Genomic DNA, 25,780 nt, shown 5'->3' on the forward strand with positions numbered 1-25,780 from the left:
AACCTTGTTCTTAAAGTTTTGCAGCAGGCTATGTTTGAGCCATTGCATTCCATAGATATTAAGTTGTTATCTTGGAAGGTTTTGTTTCTTCTGCTCAGAGAGTCTCGGAACACTCTGCTTTGCAGTATGATTGACCTTACCTTATTTTTCATGCTGGTAAGGCGGTTCTTCGTACTAAAGTGGGATTTCTCCCTAAAGTGGTTTCAGATAGAAATATTAATCAGGAAATTGTTGTTCCTTCTCTATGTCCTAATCCTTCTTCTCATAAGGAATGTTTGTTACAAAACTTGGATGTTGTGTGTACTCTAAAATTCTACCTACAGGCGACTAAGGATTTTCGCCAGTCCTCTGCCATGTTTGTTTCTCTGGAAAGCGTAAAGGTCAGAAAGCTACTGCTACTTCTTTCTCTCTGCTTGAGAAGTATGATTAGTTTTGCTTATGAGACTGCTGGTCAGCAGCCTCCTGAGAGAATTACGGCTCATTCCACGAGGGCTGTCTCTTTTCTTGGGCTTTCAAAAATGAAGCTTCTGTGGAACAGATTTGCAAGGCATTTTACAAATTTGATACTTTTGCCTCGAGCCGAGGCTTTTTTTGGGAGAAAGGTTCTTCAAGCGGTGGTGCCTTCTGTTTTGGTCTGCCTGTCTTGTTATCCTTCCCTAGTCATCTGTGTCCTCTAGCTTGGGTATTGGTTCCCACTAGTAATTGATGACGTCATGGACTCTCCATATCTTAGGAAAGAAAAAAAAATTGATGCTTACCTGATAAATTTCTTTCTTTCCGGATATGGAGAGTCCCCCACCCTTAATTTAAGACAGTTATTTTTGACTATATCTCAGGCACCTCTACACCTCTGTGTTGTTCCTTTTTCCATTTCCCTTCGGTCGAATGACTGGGGATTATGGGTAAGAGAGTGATACTTAACAGCTTTGCTTTGGTGCTCTTTGCCTCCTCCTGCTGGCCAGGAGTGATATTCCCACTAGTAATTGATGACGTAGTGGACTATCCATATCCGTAAAGAAATACATTTATCGGGTACACATACATTTTTTTTTTTATTATCCCATTTTCCGGCCCCCTGTATCATGTGACAGACATCAGCGAATCAGACTAGTATACGTTTAGCCTGTGAGCTTGTGCACATGCACAGTAGGATCTTGTTCCCCTGAAAGTGTAAATATAAAAAGACTATTACATTTGATAATGGAAGTAAATTTGAAAATGTCTTTAAAACTGCTCTTTCTGAATCATAAAACTTTATTTTTACTTTAGTGTCCCTTTAAGTGGTTGTGGGAGGACTCCACTTGAGCAACTTTCAGCTCAAGTGGAGTTGAGGCTTTACTACCCATTCCCCAGCTTTGCACAATCAACAATTTTATATTCATATTCTTTATAAATTTAAACCTCAAAATTTCTTCCTGTAACTAAGCCATTACAGATAGCCTCTTCTTATTACATGCTTTTTTTATTACCTTTTCACAACAAGAGACTGCTAATCCATGTGGGCTAAATAGATAACATTGTGCTCTCTCCAGTGGAGTTGTGGATGACACTGCACTAATCGGCTAAAATCCAGGTCAATAGATAATAAATAAATCGCCATGTGATCAGGGGGCTGTCAAGAGGCTTAGATACAAGGTAATCAGAGGTAAAAAGTATATTTATTTAACCGTGTTGGTTATGAAGGGATTATCTATCTTTTGAAACAGATAGAGGGATATGAACCAAAAAATGTTCTTGCATGATTCAGATAGAGCATTCAATTTTAACCAACTTTCTATTTACTCCTATTATAATTTTTTTCTTTATTCTCTTGGCATCTTTATTTGAAAAAGCAGGAATGTAAGCTTAAGAGCCAGACCATTTTTTGTTCAGAACCCTGGGTAGCGCTTCCTGATTGGTGGCTACATTTAAAGTGGAGCACATTCATAGATTAGTGATACTGTTGATAAGTTGTATCACGTTCAGTTTAGCGTGCACAACACTGAGTGGAATTTGTACATTTTTTGTATTCCTGCATTTCTCATTATTATTATTATTATTATTATTATTCACACAAAAAACAAACAAACGTGTAACTCTTCTGCTTTCTATTGTGTGAGCTAATCCAAAGTGCAAAGTACAGTTGTCAAAAAGCTGATAACATCACTGATCTATGACTGTGCACTGCTTCTGACACAGGATTCAACAGTACATACGTACCAAGATGGTGGCACCTGGTAAAAAGAGGCAGAGTTTTACCAACTGGCTTCTGTAGTGGGACAAAGTAAGAGAACAGCTTTAAAGAGAGCTACAGGTACAGGAGGAAAAACAATAGCATAGTAAGTAGTAACAATCCTACTGTAGTTCTACCCAGCTGTTTAATGCCCCTTTAAAGTACCATGTTCTATATACAACAAACAAAACACTGACTTTAAAACCTCCTGGCTTTTGTGTAAAAAAACAAGTAAACTGTGCTTTGCTTCAATCTTCCTAGAGAGATCCCCAAAAAAAAATAAAAAATCTAAATGCTGCAAATTGCCTAAACCAACTATCTGATTTGCAGGTTACAGAATTAGCTTTTTGGCCTTCTAGGGAGCATGGGACAAACACAATTTTACACAAAACCTAAGAGAAGTTTAATATTGAATTTGCATGTATACACATATAACAACTTAATATGAGGGAGCTATGTAAGTCTGTGTGATTTCTTGATTTCCCTCTTGTTGTAATACTTTGTACTGTAAGTCAGCTGATTATGTGTTTATATTCCCTCAATACTGTTCTCATTTGTTTCTGCTGCAGATATTGTCTGATCTTCAGGCTGCACGCTATATACACGGCATTGCTACCCACTGGTACCTGGATGCCATTGCACCAGCTGATGTCACACTGGGGCTTACTCACCAGCTTTACCCAGATTACTTTCTGTTAACCACAGAAGCCTGCACAGGGTTCTTACCATGGGACAAGGGAGTACGTTTAGGCTGCTGGGATAGGGGAAACCAGTACAGCCATAGGATCATAGAGGTAAGAGCTTGTCGGCCTATGTTACACCTTGTAATTACAAGAGCCTTCAATAGTCATGCAATACATTTGTATACTAGGTAAGTGTGACCTGTTTAATGCATTAAAGGGACATAAAACACAGCATTTTTATTTCATGATTCAAACAGAGCATACAATTATTATTATTTTTTTCAATTTGCTTCTATTATCAACATTGCTTTGTTAAGTTGCTCTTTATGGAAGAGATTTAGATAACATGCACTTGTGTGGAGCACTGCATTGCAGGAAAAAGTGCTGCAATCTAGTGCTCTTGCTAATGTATAACACTGTGGCCATATAGTGTTGCAGACACATGCACATTCCTCAGCTTATCTTTCTGCTTTTCAAAAAAGGATGCCAAGAGAATAAAGACACATTGAAAATAGAAGTAAATCGACTTCAAATGTTATGCTGTATCATGAAACATTTTGGGGTTTATGTCCCTTTAACATCTTGTTTTACTGCAGTTGTGTTTCAATAGTCAAGCTTCACCTATCAGGACTTCCTAGCCATTGTCATTTTGTTAGCAAAAGTTCAATTTCTTTGCAGCTTGTCTGATAATTTTTTGTCTTTTATGTGTCTATTTAATTATTTTATATTACAATCTTAAACTGTTTAATGTCCATTTAAAAGTACAGATGTGTATGTGTGTGTATATATATATATATATATTTAAAGAATGGTCACATGCGCAGGTCAAGACTTACCCCCAGTCTAAAATTGAAGGGCAATTAATACATATAGGTACAATATCATAAACAACATAAAATTCCGTATGTTGAAATCATAAAATCTGAGTAGGTATGGTGCCACACTAGTTGTGTATTCCCAACTAGTTATCACCTACTCATACTACAGTAGTGTCAATATAATATTAACAAATACCAAAATAAACCTCCAATTAAAGGATTTTCAGTAGTTCAGAATAATAAATTTGTGTACAATGATACAATTACAAATATCATTGAGTCTATAAGTACTCAAGGGATTGAGCACACTGTAAAAAGAACCATCAAAAGTCCCAAAAGTGAAATATATGTAAAAACAGTCTCAAAGTTATCAAGTGAAGAAAAATTGAATCCAAAGATCAGGTAAGTTGGTGTGCCCAAAAGACCAGTGGTAATAGAAGAACTTCCTACTTACTAAAAACTACCTCAATCAAAATGAGGTAAGTGCCACACAGATTGTTAAGTAGTAGGCTCTCCAGCTGAAAGATGATCCGCTCTTTGAATGTCTCCTGGTATAGATCCCTTCTCTGTTTTCCCTCTCAAGCGTGTTATGGTCCCATCAGGTTTAAATGTGGAAATAAAAATAAATACAAGATAGTGCAATATTGTTTTTCACATGACGCCCTTACTATTTATTAGTTAAAAGCACATAGGTAAAACTTGCTTACACTTTGCAACCTCAATCCACATATGAGGTATCAGTAATACCTATTGCAACAGTGATATAACCATTCACATAGCACTGAAGGCATAGAAAAATCTTTATATATAACAGTCCATATATGGGATCAAGTAATAGCCCAAGGAGCGTGAACCTCACCAAATGGCTTTCTAACGAGTTTCAAAGGCGTCTTAGAGATACTAGCCTTCTTCGTCAGCGGAATAATGTGAGGAAAAGATGCGGATCGTTCTTTAAATAGGAGAAAAACAGCGGCGGTGCGGCCCGCCCCTAAGAGAACTCCTAATTTCTACTGGAGGTGTAAGTAATGCCTTAAGGACGTATTGGGGGGGGGGTGTAGATACACACTCCCCCTTTTTTTTCTCCAATAGGTTTGCTATATACCTTAGTGCTGTGCTGGGGGGGTGTATAAATACGTCACTCCTAGTCCAAAAATAATAAATCTACTGGTAGCGATCGGGTATTTTTATTAGAGATCGCAAAAAAACTTTTTTCTGTGCAATACCATTGTCATATAGACTATATATGCTGCACTAACAAAAGATAATAATAGTATGTGTGTGCAAAAGGTAAATAACTCGCTCACTTGTATTAGGTGTTTCAGCGTGCTGGGAATGCTACAATATATCTTTAAATCGTATACAGAGAGTAAGTACACTCCATGTCCACATAAACTCATGGTAATCATGTTATTCACTCTTCTAACTGGAAGATAATAGATGTATATGTATACATATATGAGAAGTAAATAACCCGCTCGCTTATGTATTCAAGCATGAAAGGAATGCTAAAGTAAATCTTGAATTTTAAAGTCGAATCCAAAAAACAAATTCATTTCTTACTAGCATAATCACTATCACCATATATGCACATATGGAATCCTCATGGTAACCATAATTGTTCCCTATTCTATTTTATGTTACCAGCAATAAGACATTAATATATTTCCTATTGTAATAAAAAATTCCTATTAACTAAAAGAGAAACAACCAGTACTCATAGTATATTCCAAAATTATATGAGTCCCTGAGATTCTCTTTTCTAGACAAGAATTACCAATTTGTTGCTCTTCCTTTTGGCCTAGCGACAGCTCCAAGAATCTTTTCAAAGGTTCTAGGTGCCCTACTCTCTGTAATGAGAGAGCGGGGTATTGCGGTATTTCCTTATTTGGACGATATCTTGGTACTCACTCAGTCTTTACGTTCTGCAGAATCTCACACAAATCAACTAGTGTTGTTTCTTCGAAGACATGGTTGGAGGATCAATTTACCAAAAAGTTATTTGATTTCTCAGATAAGGGTAACCTTTTTAGGTTTCCAGGTAGATTCAGTGTCTATGACTTTGTCTCTAACAGACAAGAGACGTTTGAAATTGGTTGCAGCCTGTCAGAACCTTCAGTCTCAGTCATTCCCTTCAGTAGCTATGTGCATGGAAGTTTTAGGTCTCATTACTGCAGCATCGGATGCGATCCCCTTTGCTGGTTTTCATATGAGACTTCTCCATCTTTGTATGCTGAACCAATGGTGCAGGGATTATACAAGGATATCACAATTAATATCCTTAAATCTCAATGTTCGACTTTCTCTGACTTGGTGGTTAGATCACCATCGTATAATTCTAGGGGCCTCTTTCGTTTGTCCAACCTGGACTGTGATCACAACAGATGCGAGTCTTTCAGGTTGGGGAGCTATTTGGTGAAAGTTTGGAAATCTCAAGAGGCGAGATTACCAATCAATATTTTGGAACTCAGTGCGATTCTCAGGGCTGTTCAATTTTGACATGTGTTGAAGAGAGAACCGTTCATTTGTTTTCAGACAGACAATGTCACAACTGTAGCATATGTCAATCATCGGGGTGGGACTCACATTCCTCAAGCTAGGAAAGAAGTATCTCGGATACTTGTTTTGGCGGAATCCAGCTCCTGTCTAATTTCTGTGGTTCATATCCCAGGTATAGACAATTGGGAAGCGGATTACCTCAGTCGTCAGACTTTACATCCGGGAGAATGGTCTCTCCACCTAGATGTGTTTACTCAAATTGTTCAGATGTGGGGGCTCCCTGAAATAGATCTGATGGCATCTCATCTAAACAAAAAACTTCCCAGGTACCTGTCCAGGTCCAGGGATCCTCAGGCGGAAGTAGTGGATGCATTGACACTTCCTTGGTGTTATCAACCTGCTTATATTTTCCCGCCTCTAGTTCTCCTTCCAAGAGTGATCTCCAAGATCATGCAGATCTTGTTTGGATGTCCAGTGGCCACTTCCACTAAGGTCAGATCTTCTATCTCAAGGTCCGTTTTTCCATCAGGATCTCAAATCATTAAATTTGAAGGTATGGAGATTGAAGGCTTAGTCATAGAGGGTTCTCTGACTCGGTGATTAATACTATGTTGCAGGCTCGTAAATCTGTTTCTAGAACGATTTATTATCGAGTTTGGAAGACTTACATTTCATGGTGTTCTTCTCATAAATTCTCTTGGCATTCTTTTAGAATTCCTAGAATTTTACAGTTTCTTCAGGATGGTTTGGATAAAGGTTTGTCTGCAAGTTCCTTGAAAGGACAAATCTCTGCTCTTTCTGTTTTATTTCATAGAAAGATTGCTAAACTTCATGATATTCATTGTTTTGTGCAGGCTTTGGTTCATATCAAGCCTGTCATTAAATCAATCTCTCCTCCTTGGAGTCTTAATTTAGTTTTGAAGGCTTTACAGGCTCCTTCGTTTGAGCCTATGCATTCTTTGGACATTAAACTACTTTCTTGGAAAGTGTTATTTTTTTTTACCATCTCTTCTGCTAGAAGAGTTTCTGAATTATCTGCTCTCTTGTGAATCTCCATTTCTGATTTTTCATCAGGATAAGGCGGTTTTGCGGACTTCATTTAAATTCCTACCTAAGGTTGTGAATTCTAACAACATTAATAGAGAAATTGTTGTCCCTTCCTTGTGTCCTAATCCTAAGAATTCTTTGGAGAGATCATTACATTCTTTGGATGTGGTAAGAGCTTTGAAATATTATGTTGAAGCTACTAAAGATTTCAGGAAGACGTCTAGTCTATTTGTGATATTTTTTGGTTCTAGTAAAGGTCAGAAGGCTTCTGCTGTTTCCTTGGCTTCATGGTTAAAGTTTTTGATTCATCTAGATTATTTGGAGTCGGGTCAAGCCCCGCCTCAGAGAATTACAGCTCATTCTACTAGATCAGTCTCTACTTCGTGGGCTTTTAAGAATGAAGCTTCAGTTGATCAGATTTGCAAAGCAGCAACTTGGTCTTCTTTGCATACATTTACTAAATTCTACCATTTTGATGTATTTGCCTCTTCGGAAGCAGTTTTTGGTAGAAAAGTTCTTCAGGCAGCTGTTTCAGTTTGATTCTTCTGCTTTTGATTTAATTTTTTTCCTTTCATTTATGAGAATAAACTTATATTTTTGGTTGTGGATTAATTTTTTCAGCGGAAAATGGCTGTTTTTATTTTTTTCCCTCCCTCTCTAGTGACTCTTGCGTGGAGTTCCACATCTTGGGTATTGCTATCCCATACGTCACTAGCTCATAGACTCTGGCCAATTACATGAAAGAAAACATAATTTATGTAAGAACTTACCTGATATATTCATTTATTTCATATTGGCAAAAGTCCATGAGGCCCACCCCCTTTTTTATGGTGGTTATGTTTTTTTTGTATAAAGCACAATTATTTCCAAATTCCTTTGTTGATGCTTTTTACTCCTTTCTTTATCATCCCACTACTTGGCTATTCGTTAAACTGAATTCTGGGTGTGGTGAGGGGTGTATTTATAGGCATTTTGAGGTTTGGGAAACTTTGCCCCTCCTGGTAGGATTGTATATCCCATACGTCACTAGCCCATGGACTCTTTCCAATATAAAAGAAATTAATTTATCAGGTAAGTTCTTACATAAATTATGTTTTAAAAAAATTCAAATTTATGGAGATTTAGCAATTAATATATATCCTATAATAATTATTGGTATTTGTATAAGATATTGGCCATTCGATTCTTTGATTTTTTTGAAGAGGGAATGAAAAAAAGTAATGAAGGGCAATATTAATGCAGGGAAAAAATATCCTGTAGCATATCAGTCTGATCCTGCCTAATGACTGTCCAGCGCCGAAATACCAGGCAATTCTTCTCTGAAGAAGGGAAGCAACAACTCCAGACAATCGTTTCGGCCTTCTGTGGGCCTCGTCAGTGAGGTGCAGTTGTATCTGCACCCTGAGTTGCAATTGAAATGAACAGGCATGGAAGTTATTCTAGCTTTTGTTCTATCTCAAGAGTGCTGTTCTCTCTTTTCTGATATTTATGCAAATAAATCGTCTGGGGTTGTTGTTTCTTTTGTTCAGAGAAGAATTGCCTGGTATTTTGGCGCTGGACTGTCATTGGGCAGGATCAGACTGTGATGCTACAGGATATTTTTTCTCTGTGGAAAGGCATCAACGTGTGCTAAAAGAACACAGGCATGGAAGTTATTCTAGCTTTTGTTCTATCTCAGGAGTGCTGTTCTCTCTTTTATGATTGAGATATATATATATATATATATATATATATATATATATATATAATTATATTAGTAAATCAAAAATGTATGTAGACGATTAAATATGCTCAAAACACAGTACAACTTGACAGTAATTAGTATCGGTGGCAAGCAAAAAATAGATCAATACTTTTAACAGCACCAAGGATTCATGCCGGTTTGTTCTTTGATTTTATATAAATAAAGGAAAATAGTATATAAATATCTACAATATATCTAAAATATTTCTTGGGGAAACACCAGATAATAAAATTCTAAAAGTTTCCTTTAAATAATATCTAGATTTATATACTCTATATTTCAAAGCTGAGTGATTATGAATATGGTGGTTACTTTAATCCAGACACCAAACAGAGAAAATTATCAGTCTATGAAGCAGAGACTACTGTATTGGATAATTTGAATATTGCCAACTCAAAAGATCTATTTGTAAAAATGGAAAAGTTAAGTCGTAAGCAACTTGAGTTGGCACGTTAGCAATAATTTAGAAAGATACCTTAAATATAAAATAATCCCTAAAGGCTTAAGGTTAGAAAAAGTGCTGATAATGGACAATACAGAGGTGGAACTTTTAACTGAGTGGGATACAGCTTTGAAAGAGTGTTCAATTAAGTTTATAAATATTTTAATAAAATATAGAAACAAAAATGTGAAATCTCTGGGGGAGGAAATTAAAAGCATAAGAGACTAGCTTAATAACTTCCGTGGGGATGTTTACTATCAAGAACTAGATAAGGAGAACAAAACAAAATTAACCAGATTTGATGGAATAGTTGAGAAGAAGAAATTGAGTAAATGTTTGAGACTACCAAGCCAGTAAAGAAGAAGATAATCAAATGGAGGAAGAGCCTTTCCCCCTGTTGGTCCCTGATACACCAGGGTTAAACCCAGACAACACAGATTGGTTGTACATTAATTCCCTAGATTTTTCAACACATGTACCACATAGGAGTGAGATTAGGGAGAATGAATCCAGTGTTGATCATAGAAAACCTACTAGGAAATCGGGAAAATATTTTAACAATAGAGATGGAAAGATAGAATTCAATTATCACACCGGGAACGAAAATCCTAAACAAGGGTATAAACCATATAAAGGGTTTAATGGAAATAGGAACTCCGACACTATCTTTCGAGGTGAGAACAGTAATATGTCCAATAAAACATATGGAAATAGAATGTACTATAGAGACCAATATGATAATAGAAACCAGTATGACAATATAAATTATCATCCTAGTAATGACTACAATAGAAGGGATATTAGAAACTTTAATTGGAGAAGAAATAGCTCAAGTGGAAATGGGAAACAGAACAGAACTAGAATGGGAGCTAGCTCCATGAAGAACACAATACCTAATATGGGAATCTATAATAACAAACATGCAGGAGGACAACTAAGGAGAATAAACAATTATCCTTTTTTAGAGGAACAGGGAGAACAGTCCAGGTCGAATCGGATGGAAAGGGAGATCGACAGGGGAGCAATCGGAACCCCAAGATTGGAGCCCCAGTGGAAAACAAGGGGCCTAAAAAGGCCAAACACAGAGGATGTAGAGGAGACCAGAAGAAGAGACAAAAATCATCACTGACCTGGGAAACAAAAATTTAAAAATGAAAGTCTTTAATCTATCTCCAAGAGAATTAGGGGCGGATGACACTAAAACCCTCGAAAAAGGATTGTCTTTCACTCCTACGAAAGGACCAAATTCCTTTCAACTCTTTATCGATCTAAACAAATTTACACGTAAGCTCGCCCTGACGAGACATTTTGAGAAAAACTCAACAAAATCTGAGGATGATAACAGAGATGAAGAAAATGAACAATCGCTTATAAGAATCCTGGAAGAATTGGAAGAAGATAGCAATCGAGAAGGATTGAGGAAATGCTTACCAGCGCATACATCATTAAAACCTCCCTCCACATATTACCCTATTCATTCTAAGAGCAGTTTAATCACGGTCTTCTCGAATCTGGTTCAAGAAGAGTTCAGAGAAATGTTGTAATAATTATAAAATTAAAAAGGATAACTTGACCGTCAAACAGAAAAAGATCATTAAAAAACTAGAAGATCCAAATATAGTGATTCGGTAGGCAGATAAGGGGGGAGGGATTGTAATCCAAGATAGAAAAGACTATATACAGGAAGCTAAAATATATATATATATATATATATATATATATATATAACAGACAAGCACTCCAGATTCCTGTAGAAATGCCCACGGTGCAACCCGAAAGTATGCACAAATATAGTAAAGAGAGTGCACTCGCCAGGACTTGTATATAGATATTATTTCATAGATGTGAACGTTTTGGGGGGTTTAGCCCCTTCCTCAGACATACTCTTTTGTAAGTCTGAGGAAGGGTCTAAAACCCTGAAAACGTTCACATTTATGGAATAATATCTATATACAAGTCCTGGCAACCTAAATGCGTCCTTGGAATTTGTTTGAATTTACTAAACTACAGCACTAAGATATTTAAAGTGGTGGATACAAGAAAGGAAATTTAAATGATAGTTTAGCACAAATAGCAAAAGTAAAGCATTACTTAGTTGTTGTTTTTTTTTAAAAATGGTTTTCCTTGTTTGTATGTTTCTTGATGTTTGTTTTTCAGATTCTTGTTTACTATACATATACTAAGTTAATTTCAGCTACTCTGATGGAGCAGAATATATATATTGATCCAGACAGTAATGCTAACAATGTGTAATATTTCTAAATGAATTCAGTGTTATCTGTGATTTCTCTGGAATACTAAATCGCATGTGATTGTTAGTTAGTGGGGACAGATGGGGAGTCCTTGGTGTCTGTACACAAAGCTGAAGTATTTGATGTGTTTCCCCTGCCAACTAGTGTCTAGTTCTGTTATCTGCTTATTCCTGCACTTTTTTGTTTATTTGTGTGATATTCTGATGTGCACAGTGTTTTGTATAGTACGAAGATGTCTAGGAAGGTTTTTGCCTGGAAGCTTAACTGTTAGCTTCAGCACCGCTTTTAATCTTGGCCAGTGTGTGTGTGTGTATGAATAGGTGTATGTGTGTATATATATATATATATATATATATATATACACACACAAACAAAGAAATGGGTGTATATGGGCACTGCACTGCAGATAAATGACAGGATATAATTACACTGAAACTGGTGGCCAAGATATTGGTAAAGGTTATAAAACATATATAAAAATAAAAATGTTTTTGAGATTTATTAAAAATCAAATTTCCTCCATACTCTCTGAATCTGCTACAGATAGGGCCATCTTGAGACTTTGTGTCCATTGTTGAGGAGAGTATAACCGTTAATCCTTACAAAGTTGCCATACAAGCTCTGTCCTTTATGCAAATACGTGGTAAGTGCTGTTAATCTGAAAGCAATGTGTACAATATCAGCTTTTTCTTCCTAAATGGAAAGAGTCCACAGCTGCATTCATTACTTTTGGGAATTCAGAACCTGGCCATCAGGAGGAGGCAAAGACAACCCAGCCAAAGGCTTAAATACCCCTCCCACTTCCCTCATCCCCAGTCATTCTTTGCCTTTTGTCCCAGGAGGTTGTCGGAGAAGTGTCAGAAGTTTTCCATAGTCTCTTATGGAGGGTAGTACTTTTCGGCATGGGACTGGAATTTTAAGTAATCCTGTCAGTCTCTCAGTGAGAGCATGGGTGTTAGTCCGGAGATGCAGGGAGTGTCTTTCTGCGAAACCATCCCGACTCAAATTAACAGCTCCACAAGCAATCAGCATTGACGAGTTTTGCTGCCTGCTTTCTTCTCTCAAGTCCATGGCAGAGGCATTGCTACTATCTGTCACACTTGAATGGCCGTGTTCCTGTTCCATGGCGTAGATTCCGGTAAGATTGTTTCATTTTACTTTCGTCATGATTGTATTGTAATACAAATGTTTTCCAGAGAGGCTACCACCTTTCGAGACTAACTATATCTCAGGGTCTCAGTGAGAGGCTCCTTTTGTATCTTGAAATTAAGTGTTAATATCTCCTGAGGGGGGTTATTCAACAGGGTTTTCTTTTTAATCATATTTATGTGATTCAACCTGCTTATGTGTAGTGTTACTTAGGCTCATGGCTTGTGGAACATAACGGCCTTTGGAAGTGACCTGGCCTTTACTGTAGTTTTTCTGGACTGTATGGTTCACTTGGTGACCGGGCGTGGTTATGTTTTGGCTCTCCATTTCCGCATTCCTGACTGTGTGGCGACGGAAAAATTTCTGGTCCGCTGGTGTCTGGTTCATAGGAGGTGGCGAGTGCCCCAGCCATTGTGGGTGTCGGGTGCCGTTTACATTTTCCTATTTGGTCCATTTTTTGTATTCAATATCCCGGTTATGGAGGATTCTGATATTGTGGAGACGGATGTCTCTAGTTCAGATTCTGTTTCTTGTGACGAATATGAATTGGTCAGGATGATACATGCCTATCAGTTATGTTTTGAAGGCCGTTTTAGAGTGCTCAATTCCTCGGGATCAGGGAATCAAGGGGCCGCTGAGCTGTCTGCCTCTTGGGGGTTTGTTCCTCGAGCGGTGAGTTCCTTACCACCATCTCTAACTACGCATGCAGGTAACCCAGATTTTGCTTATCCTTCTCTGGAAGGTGGCTTGTTCCCTCCGGAGGTTATGGCACGGTTCTGCATGTCCATAATTATGGCGCTGGCACATCTGCAACTTCCAGAAGTGTGCTTACGATATTGTACGCGTTCCGTTAACCAGGGCTTGTTAGGCATAGGATGGCCTGGTCCTGTTCAGCTCTCCGGGGGAACGAGTGTCCCTGAGGCTTCAGGGGGTCAACCTTCGGGGGCAGGGTCGTCTTTTGCTCTGGCAAAGGTATGCTGTGCCTTTTGTTAGACTGGCGCGCCTTCGTGTCCTACTGAGGCACGTTTTGGCGTTGTTGGTGTATCCCATCCTTAATGGATCTGGGAATTTTCAGTCTTCTCCTTCGAATGGCTTGCAGAATTAGATATGAGGATGAAGTAATCTTATAGTCTTGTTTATTGAGTAGCCTTCTCCAGTTCTGAGCTTGGAAGAATTGATACTCGTGATTTTTGATCAAACTGTTTACTTCTACGGAAGTTTGTTCTAGTGTGAGGACATGTTTAGTCCTATGTTTGTCTATTGTGTAGGTGACTAAATGCGGCCTTGACAGTGATGACCCTTGGATTCAGGCTGGTCCTGATTGGGTTCAGAGCCTTCTGTCTTGTGGCGCCTGTTCTGCCTGGCGGGTCCGGTTAGGGCACTGAGTGCTTCACATTCTTATTTGTATTATTTCTTGTTTTTATTTTACAAGTTTCAGCTAAGCATTCTGAGAGGACCTGATGGACAGTGAGGCATGGGGGATTGGTTCAGTCCTTATTTGCCTTTCAGGCTGGTCGAGTGTTTCCTTCCCTGCATGGTTTGGAGGACTTAGGGCCTCCTTGCCGCCGGTTCTTGGCCGTTTTGGCTTCAGGGGCTCTTTAGAATTGTCATTTTTTGGTCTTGTTCCTTTTGAAGTTCTCTTCCTTCGGGTTGAGATTTCTGGACTTTGTCCGTTTCTCCTTAGCGGTTTTGACCGCCTTATGGGGAGGGCCATGTGGCTTTTTCCTACTTCGGGAGTTTGTTGTTTTCTTATCAGGGACGTTAGGCTGTGTTGTCTCCTGCCTCGAGCTTTGTTTAGGGGTTTTTTTTCTACCGGGGTTTGGGATGCTCTGCATTCTTTTTCCTTGGGTGTGGTCCTCTGGTTACGTACTCTGAGGAGATATGGAGACTAGCTTTTGTTCTACTCGCTCTTTAGGTGACTTTGTCCTCAATGTTCTCCCTTGTCTCTAGAGTTTTGGCGCACCTCTGTCGTGTCCTAGCTCCTTTTTGGAGTTTTGGACTCCTGCATGGGGTGTTCTCTTCCTTTTGGGTTGGGATTTATGAGTGAGTCTTGTCCCCGTTCTCCGGGTTAGGACGGTTATTCCCCTGTGAGGTCTGATCTTTCAGACGGGGTATTTGTGTTCCCTGGGGTGTTGTTTGTTTGTTTTAAAGAATTCTGGGGCTCGGGCCTGTAGTTTTTGTTTGGGATCTTTCTGGATGTCCGGAGATTTAGATCCTGTGGCTGGTTCGGGGCGATCCAGTTTTTCCAGGGAACATAGGCTATGGCCTAAGGTCTGGCTTGTTGAGCCTGCTAGCAGCTTGGCCAGATTTTCTGTGCGCTTTCGGATACGCTCCTTGGGCTTGCCTTGTCCTTTGAAAGATGTATGCTCCCCTTCAGGGGGAGTTCTTTCTGTGGTCCTCAGGACGTCTGGATGATTTTCTTTCGACTTTTGTTTTCATCAGACTATGGCTCATGACTGTTCTTATATATGCTCTTCCCTTTGGGGGGGTAGTTTGTCCTCCTTATGGGGGGGGGTCCTCTCTCTGGAGGGTTGTTGTCCTGTCCTGTGTGCAGGAGGTTGGAACAAGTATTTTTATCCTGTAAAGGAGAGCAGTCTGCTCTTCTGGGGTTTGTTCTGTTCCATCTGTGGAACTTGAAGTCTCCATGTTGAGACTGTCATAGAGGGTTATGCTAGGTCTTCATAGGGATGTACTGCTTTTTTCTATGTTCATCTACTATGGGGTTCTCCTCGGGAGTACCTATTTGATGGAGCTTTTTGGGTTGGCACCCGAGCTCTGTTGGGGTGGCCGAGTCACCCCATTCCATCCTTTCCTGGGGGCTAGTTGTTGGGGTCTTTTCTATTCCCCTGTTTTTCAGACCTGCATGTCGCTTGGGCTGGTCCGGTATTGGAGCAAGGTCTGTGAGCTGTTGTTCGTCCTCGGGTCATTTGAAGTTCGATGAGCCTCCTTGAGGTTCTGTGTTTTCTCCATGTTCAAGATATGTGAGGAGGACTGGCGGCTTTTGGATAGCCTGTGATGTGCCCACAGCTTAGTGGATGTTTAGCACTCTGACTGGTAAGTGTTTGATATCTATCTTCAGCTGCTCTTGACTTGTCTGCCAGTATTCTATTTTCAGAGTCATCCTGGTATGACTGTGGCATGTGATGTTGACTCAGGTGTTCGCTTATCTGGGTTTGCTGCACTTGTTTCGATTTCAGAATATTTCGATATTCTGAGTTATCTTGCGACTTGAGGACTCCGTCTTCAGTTGTCTTTAGGGTGTGGTTGCGCTGTATTTAGAAGAAGTTTCTTCTCTGTTTCAGATTCCCCTTAATCTTGTGGTTGCTATACAATCTGGGGTATGGGCGTTACCTTCTTTGTTTCTCAAGACCGGTTAGGGTCTTTGTGAGCTTTGCTCGGTTCTCGGGGTTCCTTATTTTTATTTGGAACTTGTTGCTCCCTATTTAGGGTCCCTTCGGGAATCCTTGATTTTTTTTCTTCCATGTCTTTTCCCTTTTTGGGAGTTTACGGTAGTTGATTCCTTTCTCTAGTAAGGGGTGTGTTGTTGGGGACCGACTGCTGGGCGACGGTGTCTCCTGGAGGCGTGTTGGCTCAGTCGAGTCTCTTTCTGCGGTCTCTAGCAAGGCTTTATGGACTATCTGCAAGTCAGTGTCCTTGGGGTCTTTTCCTTTTACAAACTTTCCTCGGCTTCGGACTAAGCGAGTTTTTTGTGGGTAGGGATTGTAGGCCTGGTGCCCTTAGAATGGGCCGCCTTTTGTACCCTCTCGTTTTAGCATTCAGTGTCATCTATAGCTTGGGTATTATTTTCCCAAAAGTAATGAATGCAGCTGTAGACTCTTTCCATTTTATAAAGAAAAACTTAAATTATGCTTACCTGATCATTTTCTTTTCTTCAGATGCACAGCTCCCCGCCGTGTTTTTCTGTGGGGCGTCTGTTATTTTTATTCTTCTGGCACCTTTTCACCCTGATATTTATTCTACTGTTCCTCGTTCCTCAGCAGAATGACAGGGGATGAAGGAAGTGGGGAGGGGTTTTTAAGCCTTTGGCTGGGATGTCTTTGCCTCCTCCTGGTGGCCAGGTTCTGAATTCCCAAAGTAATGAATGCAGCTGTGGACTCTTTCCATCTGAACAAAAGAAAATTATCAGGTAAGCATAATTTAAGTTTTCTATGTTTTTCTTCCTGCGGTATGTGCTGCCTTCTGAGAAGGGAACTCCCCCGTTCCCACAACAAAATAAAATTTGTAAAAAAATAAATAAAAAGAAAAACGGAAGTGCAACCTAACTGGAGTGTAAAAACATTTATTGGTACAAACACACAGTGTGAACTGACACTAAAAAGTGTGACGAATCTGAAATACCCTCTGGTCCTTCTCACAGCGTAGGCTGAATACAGGAAACACACTGTCAACATGCAGAGATGTGGATCCGAACGCGTTCTGGAAGGAAGGGTGTGTGACTGTGTGTGTGTCTATGTATATGTGCGTGTATATATACATACACACACACACACATACAGTGGATATAAAAAGTCTACACACCCCTGTTAAAATGTCAGGTTTCTGTGATGTAAAAAAATGAGACAAAGATAAATCATTTCAGAACTTTTTCCTCCTTTAATGTGACCTATAAACTATTCAACTTGATTGAAAAACAAACTGAAACTTCTAGGTGGAGGGAAGTAAAAATTGCTGTGTTTAGAATTGAGCAATCACATTCAAAATCATGTTAAATAGGAGTCAGTACACACCTGCCATCATTTAAAGTGCCTCTGATTAACCCCAAATAAAGTTCAGCTGTTCTAGTAGGTCTTTCCTGACATTTTCTTAGTCACAACCTACAGCAAAAGTCATGGTTCGCAGAGAGCTTCCAAAGCATCAGAGGGATCTCATTGTTAAGGTATCAGTCAGGAGAACGGTACAAAAGAATTTCCAAGGCATTAGATATACCATGGAACACAGTAAAGACAGTCATCATCAAGTGGAGAAAATATGGTGCAACAGTGACATTACCAAGAACTGGATGTCCCTTCAAAATTGATGAAAAGACGAGAAGAATACTGGTCTGGGAGGCTGCCAAGAGGCCTACAGTACCATTAAAGGAGCTGCAGGAATATCTGGCAAGTACTGGCTGTGTAGTGCATGTGACAACAATCGCCCGTATTCTTCATATGTCTGGGCTATGGGGTAGTGGCAAGACAGAAGCCTTTTCTTACAAAAAAAAAAACATCCAAGCCCAGCTAAATTTTGCAAAAACCCATCTGAAGTCTCCCAGAAGCATGTCGCAATAGGTGTTCTGGTTTGATGAAACCAAGATTAAACTTTTTGGCCATAATTCCAAAAGATATATTTTGGAGAAAAAACACTGCATAGAACCAAAGGAACACCATACCCACAGTGAAGCATTTTGATGGCAGCACCATGCTTTGGGTCTGTTTTTCTTCAGCTGGAACTGGGGCCTTAGTCAAGGTAGAGGGAATTATGAACAGTTCCAAATACCAGACAATATTGGCACAAAACCTTCAGGCTTCTGCTAGAAAGCTGAACATGAAGAGGAACTTCATATTTCAGCATGAGAACGCCCCAAAGCATACGTCCAAATCAACAAAGGAATGGCTTCACCAGAAGAAGATTTAAGTTTTGGAATGGCCCAGTCAGAGCCCAGACCTGAATCCAATCGAAAATATGTGGGGTGATCTTAAGTGGGCTGTGCACAAAAGATGCCCTCACAATCTGACAGATTTGGAGTGTTTTTGCAAAGAAGAGTGGGCAAATCTTGCCAAGTCAAGATGTGCCATGCTGAAAAACTCATACCCAAAAAGACTGAGTGCTGTAATAAAATCAAAGGGTGTTCACACTTATGCAACCATATTATTTTAGTTTTTTATTTCTACTTCCCTCCACCTAAAATATTTCAGTTTGTTTTGCAATTGAGTTGTACAGTTTATAGGTCACATTAAATGTTTTAAAAAGTTCTGAAATGATTTATGACATTTTAACAGGGATGTGTAGACTTTTTATATCCACTGTATGTGTGTGTGTATATGTGTGTGTGTGTGTATATATACTGTGTGTGTGTGTATATATACTGTGTGTGTGTGTATATATACTGTGTGTATATATATATATATATATATATATATATATATATATATATATATGTATAAATAAATGTGTAAGGCTTTGTCCTGTTATTGATATACAGTCCTTAGTGCTTTTGATTTTGTTTTTTATAGTTTTTTTTTATATTTTTAATAAATTGTGATATGTACCAGATTCAACCTTTATAAGTATATATTCGTTATTTTTAGAGCGGACTAGATATTTCCCTTAACCTTATAGCTGGTTATTTACCATTGCATATAGATATTCAAGATATTTTTATGTTAGAATGAAGTCAAGGGTTACTTTATTGAGCGGTCCCTTGCCAAGGTAGAAAACACCTCGCATTGGTGAAGAGCTAACAAAGATAAATATCCCACTTTGGTGAAATTGGCAAAACCCTACTTATACACCTCAACAGCCTTTTCTCTGCTGCAGGAAATATAGCTGCAAACAGAGAACCAGCCTTAGCCAGAAGCATGTGGACATGTTGAGATTTTTGCATTTCAATGCAAAGTTTCTGAAAGAGTGAATAACAGAATGTTATCAACAGGGATAGTCTAACTCTTTCTAGTTCTTTTCAAACAGTTTGTGGTTTTGTTTTGTTTAATTATAAAACTGTGCTCTGCTGCTTAAAAATTGGACAAACAGTTGTGTTAATGTAAAGTTTTAGTCTGAAGTTTATATTTGTAACACTCATTATGTGGATTTTATTTAAAACATAGAAAACTATTATTGATTCTCTTTTTATCCGATTAGTCGATTAATCGAAAAAATAATCGGCCGATTAATCGATTATGAAAATAATCGTTAGTTGCAGCCCTAATATATATGTTTGTTTACCCTTCCTATGAGATCTCGTACAGAAACAATTATGTGATTGATTGATATCTTTATATTGTTGATGTGGGTTTGTTTTTGCTATGTTGGTGCTTCCAGTAAAGTTGTTTACTTTAATTACAAGTGTGATTTACGTTAGAAAACTGCAGTTTATTTTATATTATGTAGTGGTTTTGGCAGGTCACATTTGCAATCTATTAATGTGGAAGAACAAAACATTTTTCTACATTTCTCCCTATGGATAAAACGTTAATGTATTTATTTATTTATTGTCTGCCTTTTTCTTCATTTTCTTGCTGCTGATCAGGATAATAGCAGATTTCTTTTGTACATTGACTATTTGTAACAAGCTGACATGTTTATAAAGCTGCACTAAATAGAAACACTGCTTATAAAGTAGATAGTACGTAGGGTAAAATACTTGCAAAAGAACAGAATGGTCCTTTAGTCACAGCAGTGATGTGTTAAACGTAGAAATATGCAATTTGACCAATCTCGCCTATTACATTCCCAGCATCTAAACAACTTTGTTGTTGGCTGGACGGACTGGAATCTTGCTCTAGATGTGAATGGAGGTCCCACCTGGGTGGAAAATTACGTGGATAGCCCCATTATTGTGGATCTGAGCAAGGATGTTTTCTATAAGCAGCCCATGTTTTATCACATGGCGCATTTCAGGTCAGTGAGTGTAAAAATTCAGTGTTCCCATTTGTATCAATGTAAATTTAAAATAAAAAATATTTTCTCTTCCTTTAATCAAAAATGTTTTTTGGGGTTTTTTTTGCAGCAAGTTTATACCAGAGGGATCCCTGCGTGTTGGCCTGGATGCCAACCAGGAGAGCCAGCTGGAGAGCATCGCCTTCCTCTGCCCTGATGGGTCGGCAGTTGTGGTCATCCTAAACAGGTGAGGTACCTCACACCAGAGCACTGCTTAAAACACTGAAATGAGAACTATTCTTCAATTAGATGAGATGCAAAACTCAGGGCTAGATATTATATTTCAGCAGTGTCAGCAGGAAGTGTGCTCAGGAATAGTAGGTGAGCTAAATTGATCAGGACTAGATGTTGTAGCAGTGTCGGCAGGAAGTGTGCTCAGAACCATTAGGTGGGTACAAAACTCAGGACTAGATGTTGTAGCAGTGTCGGCAGGAAGTGTGCTCAGAAGCATTAGGTGAGGTACAAAACTCAGGACTAGATGTTGTAGCAGTGTCGGCAGGAAGTGTGCTCAGAACCATTAGGTGAGGTACAAAACTCAGGACTAGATGTGTCAGCAGGAAGTGTGCTCAGAACCATTCGGTGAGGTACAAAACTCAGGACTAGATGTTGTAGCAGTGTCGGCAGGAAGTGTGCTCAGAACCATTAGGTGAGGTACAAAACTCAGGACTAGATGTTGTAGCAGTGTCGGCAGGAAGTGTGCTCAGAACCATTAGGTGAGGTACAAAACTCAGGACTAGATGTGTCAGCAGGAAGTGTGCTCAGAACCATTAGGTGAGGTACAAAACTCGGACTAGATGTTCCAGCAATTTTAGCAGGAAGTGTATCAGAACCATTAGGTGAGGTACAATACTCAGGGCAAGATATTGCAGCAGTGTCATCTGGAAGTGTGCTCAGAACCTTTATGTGAGGTACAAAACTCAAGACTAGGTGTGTCAGCAGGAAGTGTGTTTAGGACCATTAGGTGAGGTACAGAACTCAGGACTAGATGTTGCAGCAGTGTAAGAAGGAAGTGTGCTCAAAACCATTAGGTGAGGTACAAAACTCAGGATTAGATGTTTCAGCAGGGTCAGAAGGAAGTGTGCTCAGAACCATTAGGTGAGGTACAAAACTCAGGACAAGATGATGCAGCAGGGTCAGCAGGATACATGCACAGGACCAGTAGGTGAGAAAAAGATTAGGACAAGATTCTGCAGGATTCATACACAGGACCAGTAGTTGAGATAAGGCACACAGGACAAGATGCAGTAGCAGTGTATGCAGGATGCATGCTCAGGGTAAGATTTTGCAGCAGTGTCAGCAGGTTGCATGTTTAGGAACAGTAGGTGAGATAATGTGATCAGGACAAGATGCTGCATTAGTGTCGGCTTGATGCATAATCAGGAAAGGTGCTGCAGCAGTGTCGGCAGGATACATGCTCATGAACAGTAGGTGAGATAAAGTGATCAAGGCAAGATGCTGCAGCAGTGTCTGCAGGATGCATGCTCAGGACCAGTAGGTGAGATATAGAGGACATGGTGCTGCAGCAGTGTCAGCAGGATGCATTTCCAGGACCGGTAGCTGAGATATAGAGGCCATGGTGCTGCAGCAGTGTTGGCAGGATGCATGCTAAGGACCCATTAGGTTATATATAGAGGACATGGTGCTGAAGCAGTATCAGCAGGATGCATTCCCAGGACCATTAGATGAGATATACAGGATAAGGTGCTGCAGCAGTGTCATCAGGATGCATGCTTAGGACCATTAGGTGAGATATACAGGATAAAGTGCTGCAGCAGTGTCATCAGGATGCATGCTTAGGACCAGTAGGCGAGATATACAGGATAAGGTGCTACAGCAGTGTCAGCAGGATGCATGCTTAGGACCAGTAGGTGAGATATACAGGATAAGGTGCTACAGCAGTGTCAGCAGGATGCATGCTTAGGACCAGTAGGTGAGATATACAGGATAAGGTGCTGCAGCAGTGTCGTCAGGATGCATGCTTAGGACCAGTAGGTGAGATATACAGCATAAGGTGCTGCAGCAGTATCAGCAGGATTCATGCTCAGGACCAGTAGGTAATATATAGAGGACATGGTGCTGCAGCAGTGTCAGCAGGATGCATGCTCAGGACCAGTAGGTGAGATATACAGGATAAGGTGCTGTAGCAGTATCAGCAGGATTCATGCTCAGGACCAGTAGGTAATATATAGAGGACATGGTGCTGCAGCAGTGTCAGCAGGATGCATGCTCAGGACCAGTAGGTGAGATATACAGGATAAGGTGCTGAAGCAGTGTCAGCAGGATGCATGCTCAGGACCAGTAGGTGATATATAGAGGACATGGTGCTGCAGCAGTGTCAGCAGGATGCATGCTCAGGAACAGTAGGTGAGATATACAGGATAAGGTGCTGCAGCAGTGTCAGCAGGATGCATGCTCAGGACCAGTAGGTGAGATATACAGGATAAGGTGCTGCAGCAGTGTCAGCAGGATGCATGCTCAGGACCAGTAGGTGAGATATATAGAGGACATGGTGCTGCAGTAGTGTCAGCAGGATGCATGCTCAGGACCAGTAGGTGATATATAGAGGACATGGTGCTGCAGCAGTGTCAGCAGGATGCATGCTCAGGACCAGTAGGTGAGATATACAGGACAAGGTGCTGAAGCAGTGTCAGCAGGATTCATGCTCAGGACCAGTAGGTGATATATAGAGGACATGGTGCTGCAGTAGTGTTAGCAGGATGTATGCTCAGGACCAGTAGGTGATATATAGAGGACATGGTGCTGCAGCAATGTCAGCAGGATGCATGCTCAGGACCAGTAGGTGAGATATACAGGATAAGGTGCTGCAGCAGTGTCAGCAGGATGCATGCTCAGGACCAGTAGGTGAGATATACAGGATAAGGTGCTGCAGCAGTGTCAGCAGGATGCATGCTCAGGACCAGTAGGTGATATATAGAGGACATGGTGCTGCAGCAGTGTCACTAGGATGCATGCTCAGGACCAGTAGGTGAGATATAAAGGATACGGTGTTGCAGCAGTGTCAGCAGGATGCATGCTCAGGACCAGTAGGTGAGATACAGGATAAGGTGCTGCAGCAGTGTCAGCAGGATGCATGCTCAGGACCAGTAGGTGAGATATATAGGATAAGGTGCTGCAGCAGTGTCAGCAGGATGCATGCTCAGGACCAGTAGGTGAGATATACATGATAAGGTGCTGCAGCAGTGTCAGCAGGATGCATGCTCAGGACCAGTAGGTGAGATATACAGGATAAGGTGCTGCAGCAGTGTCAGCAGGATGCATGCTCAGGACCAGTAGGTGAGATATACAGGATAAGGTGCTGCAACAGTGTCAGCAGGGCAGGATTCATGCTCAGGACCAGTATGTGAGATATAGAGGATAAGGTGCTGCAGCAGTGTCAGCAGGATGCATGCTCAGGACCAGTAGGTGAGATATACAGGATAAGGTGCTGCAGCAGTGTCAGCAGGATTCATGCTCAGGACCAGTAGGTGAGATATTTAGGATAAGGTGCTGCAGCAGTATCAGCAGGATTCATGCTTAGGACCAGTAGGTGATATATAGAGGACATGGTGCTGCAGCAGTGTCAGCAGGATGCATGCTCAGGACCAGTAGGTGAGATATTTAGGATAAGGTGCTGCAGCAGTATCAGCAGGATTCATGCTCAGGACCAGTAGGTGATATATAAGAGGACATGGTGCTGCAGCAGTGTCAGCAGGATGCATGCTCAGGACCAGTATGTGAGATATAGAGGATAAGGTGTTGCAGCAGTGTCAGCAGGATGCATGCTCAGGACCAGTAGGTGAGATGCAGAATCAGAAACCACAGCAGTGTAAGCAGGATGTATGTTTCATGGGGTTTGACCACTTGCTGTTTTCAGTATTATCAGAACAGAATGCCATATAAAACTTTTTCTTTTAGATGATTATTGGGTAAATGAATGTATATTTTACCTCATTACATCCTGCATCAGCATATTCATTGTGTATATTCACTTGTAGAAATTCAGATGATGTCAATTTTGAAATATCTGACCCACTTCTTGGCGTTATTGAAGCAACGTCTCCTGCAGGCTCCATTCACACTTATATCTGGAAGCGTCCGTAAAGGAATCATTGTTTCTGGATAAGAAGCACATTATTTAACGTATACTGAAAATTAAAAAACCCCAACTAATTTAAACAAATTAATAAATGATGCATCACCCATGGAGCAAACAAAACTCACACAGTGTTGCTGGAGTTAAATCTACCATATATTTATGATTGTGGAGGGACTTGGAATAATACACCACCCTGAAATCAGCCACCTTGTATGTTTTTGATTTTCAGTTTTGAAAGAGTTTGACAGTTAAATTAACTTTTCAACTCCAACTTTTTTCTTTTTTTGGTTTCTTTTTGTAGAGGGTGTGGGGCATTTTTAGTTATTTGCTTTGTCAATGGGTAACAATATGAACTCTGACTTATGTCATATGTCACAGAACTACCCTTAAAAATAGGTTGTACCCCACAAATCCTGCTTATCTAGGCATTGTCCCATTTGGCCTAGGGACTCTGACAGAGGGCATTTCAAAATGATTTTGTTTTTCCTCCAAAAAAATAAAGAAACATTCTGGTGCTGAAGGCTTGTTACTATACACTAATACAACTGTGTGAGTTGTCCTAATCACCCAATGACTATTTAATACAACAATATCAATTGTACACAAATCTATATTTCCTGCATTTAAATTTGTCTTTTTTTTTTTAATAAATATTTTGCTTGATATTTTTTGAGTATATTAAATTTATTTTATCTGCTCAACTGTTCTAATTGTGGTCCTTTAATGAGCAACAGCAAAAACCTACTTATATAGCTCACTGTACAGTGTTCCCTTTAAGGGACATGAAACCCAATTATTTATATCATCAAGTTTACATTGTTCGTTGTATCGTCTGTTGAAAATCAGGTAGGTAGATTTAGGAGCACCAGTTTTGCACATTTGTAGCAGTTATATATTTGCAAGTGCACTAAATGGCAGCAGGTGCTCTCTACCTACCTTAAGTATGGTCTTCCACAAAGAATACCATAAGCACAAAGCGAATCCGATAATAGAAATGATTTTTTAATCAGCTCTGGCTGATTCATGAATAAAAAATGCAGTGTTATATGTCTCTGTCACATATTGAAAGGGATATGGAAGCAATACATGGTCTGAGTGACTTCCATTTCAGTGCCTATAAATATTGCAGCCATTTAATACAATAAAATAAAAACATTGCCTATAAATCGTCAAAAAAGATAGAAA

At 39.8% G+C, this 25,780-nt stretch overlaps 1 protein-coding gene across 2 annotated transcripts in view; it reads left to right on the top strand.

Moving 5' to 3' along the window:
* LOC128643701 (lysosomal acid glucosylceramidase) overlaps nt 1-25,296 on the top strand; it is a 160,068-nt gene extending 134,772 nt beyond the window's left edge. For both annotated transcript variants that reach the window (XM_053696530.1, XM_053696529.1), the window contains exons 8-11: nt 2,782-3,006; nt 20,297-20,460; nt 20,570-20,686; nt 24,495-25,296. In XM_053696530.1, the coding sequence (XP_053552505.1) occupies nt 2,782-3,006; nt 20,297-20,460; nt 20,570-20,686; nt 24,495-24,600 (612 nt within the window). In that variant the 3' untranslated portion in view covers nt 24,601-25,296. The remainder of the gene's footprint in view (nt 1-2,781; nt 3,007-20,296; nt 20,461-20,569; nt 20,687-24,494) is intronic.
* Nucleotides 25,297-25,780: the final 484 nt, after the last annotated feature.

The sequence above is a fragment of the Bombina bombina genome, unplaced genomic scaffold, assembly GCF_027579735.1.
Source record: "Bombina bombina isolate aBomBom1 unplaced genomic scaffold, aBomBom1.pri scaffold_578, whole genome shotgun sequence".
Classification (NCBI taxonomy): Eukaryota; Metazoa; Chordata; class Amphibia; order Anura; family Bombinatoridae; genus Bombina; species Bombina bombina.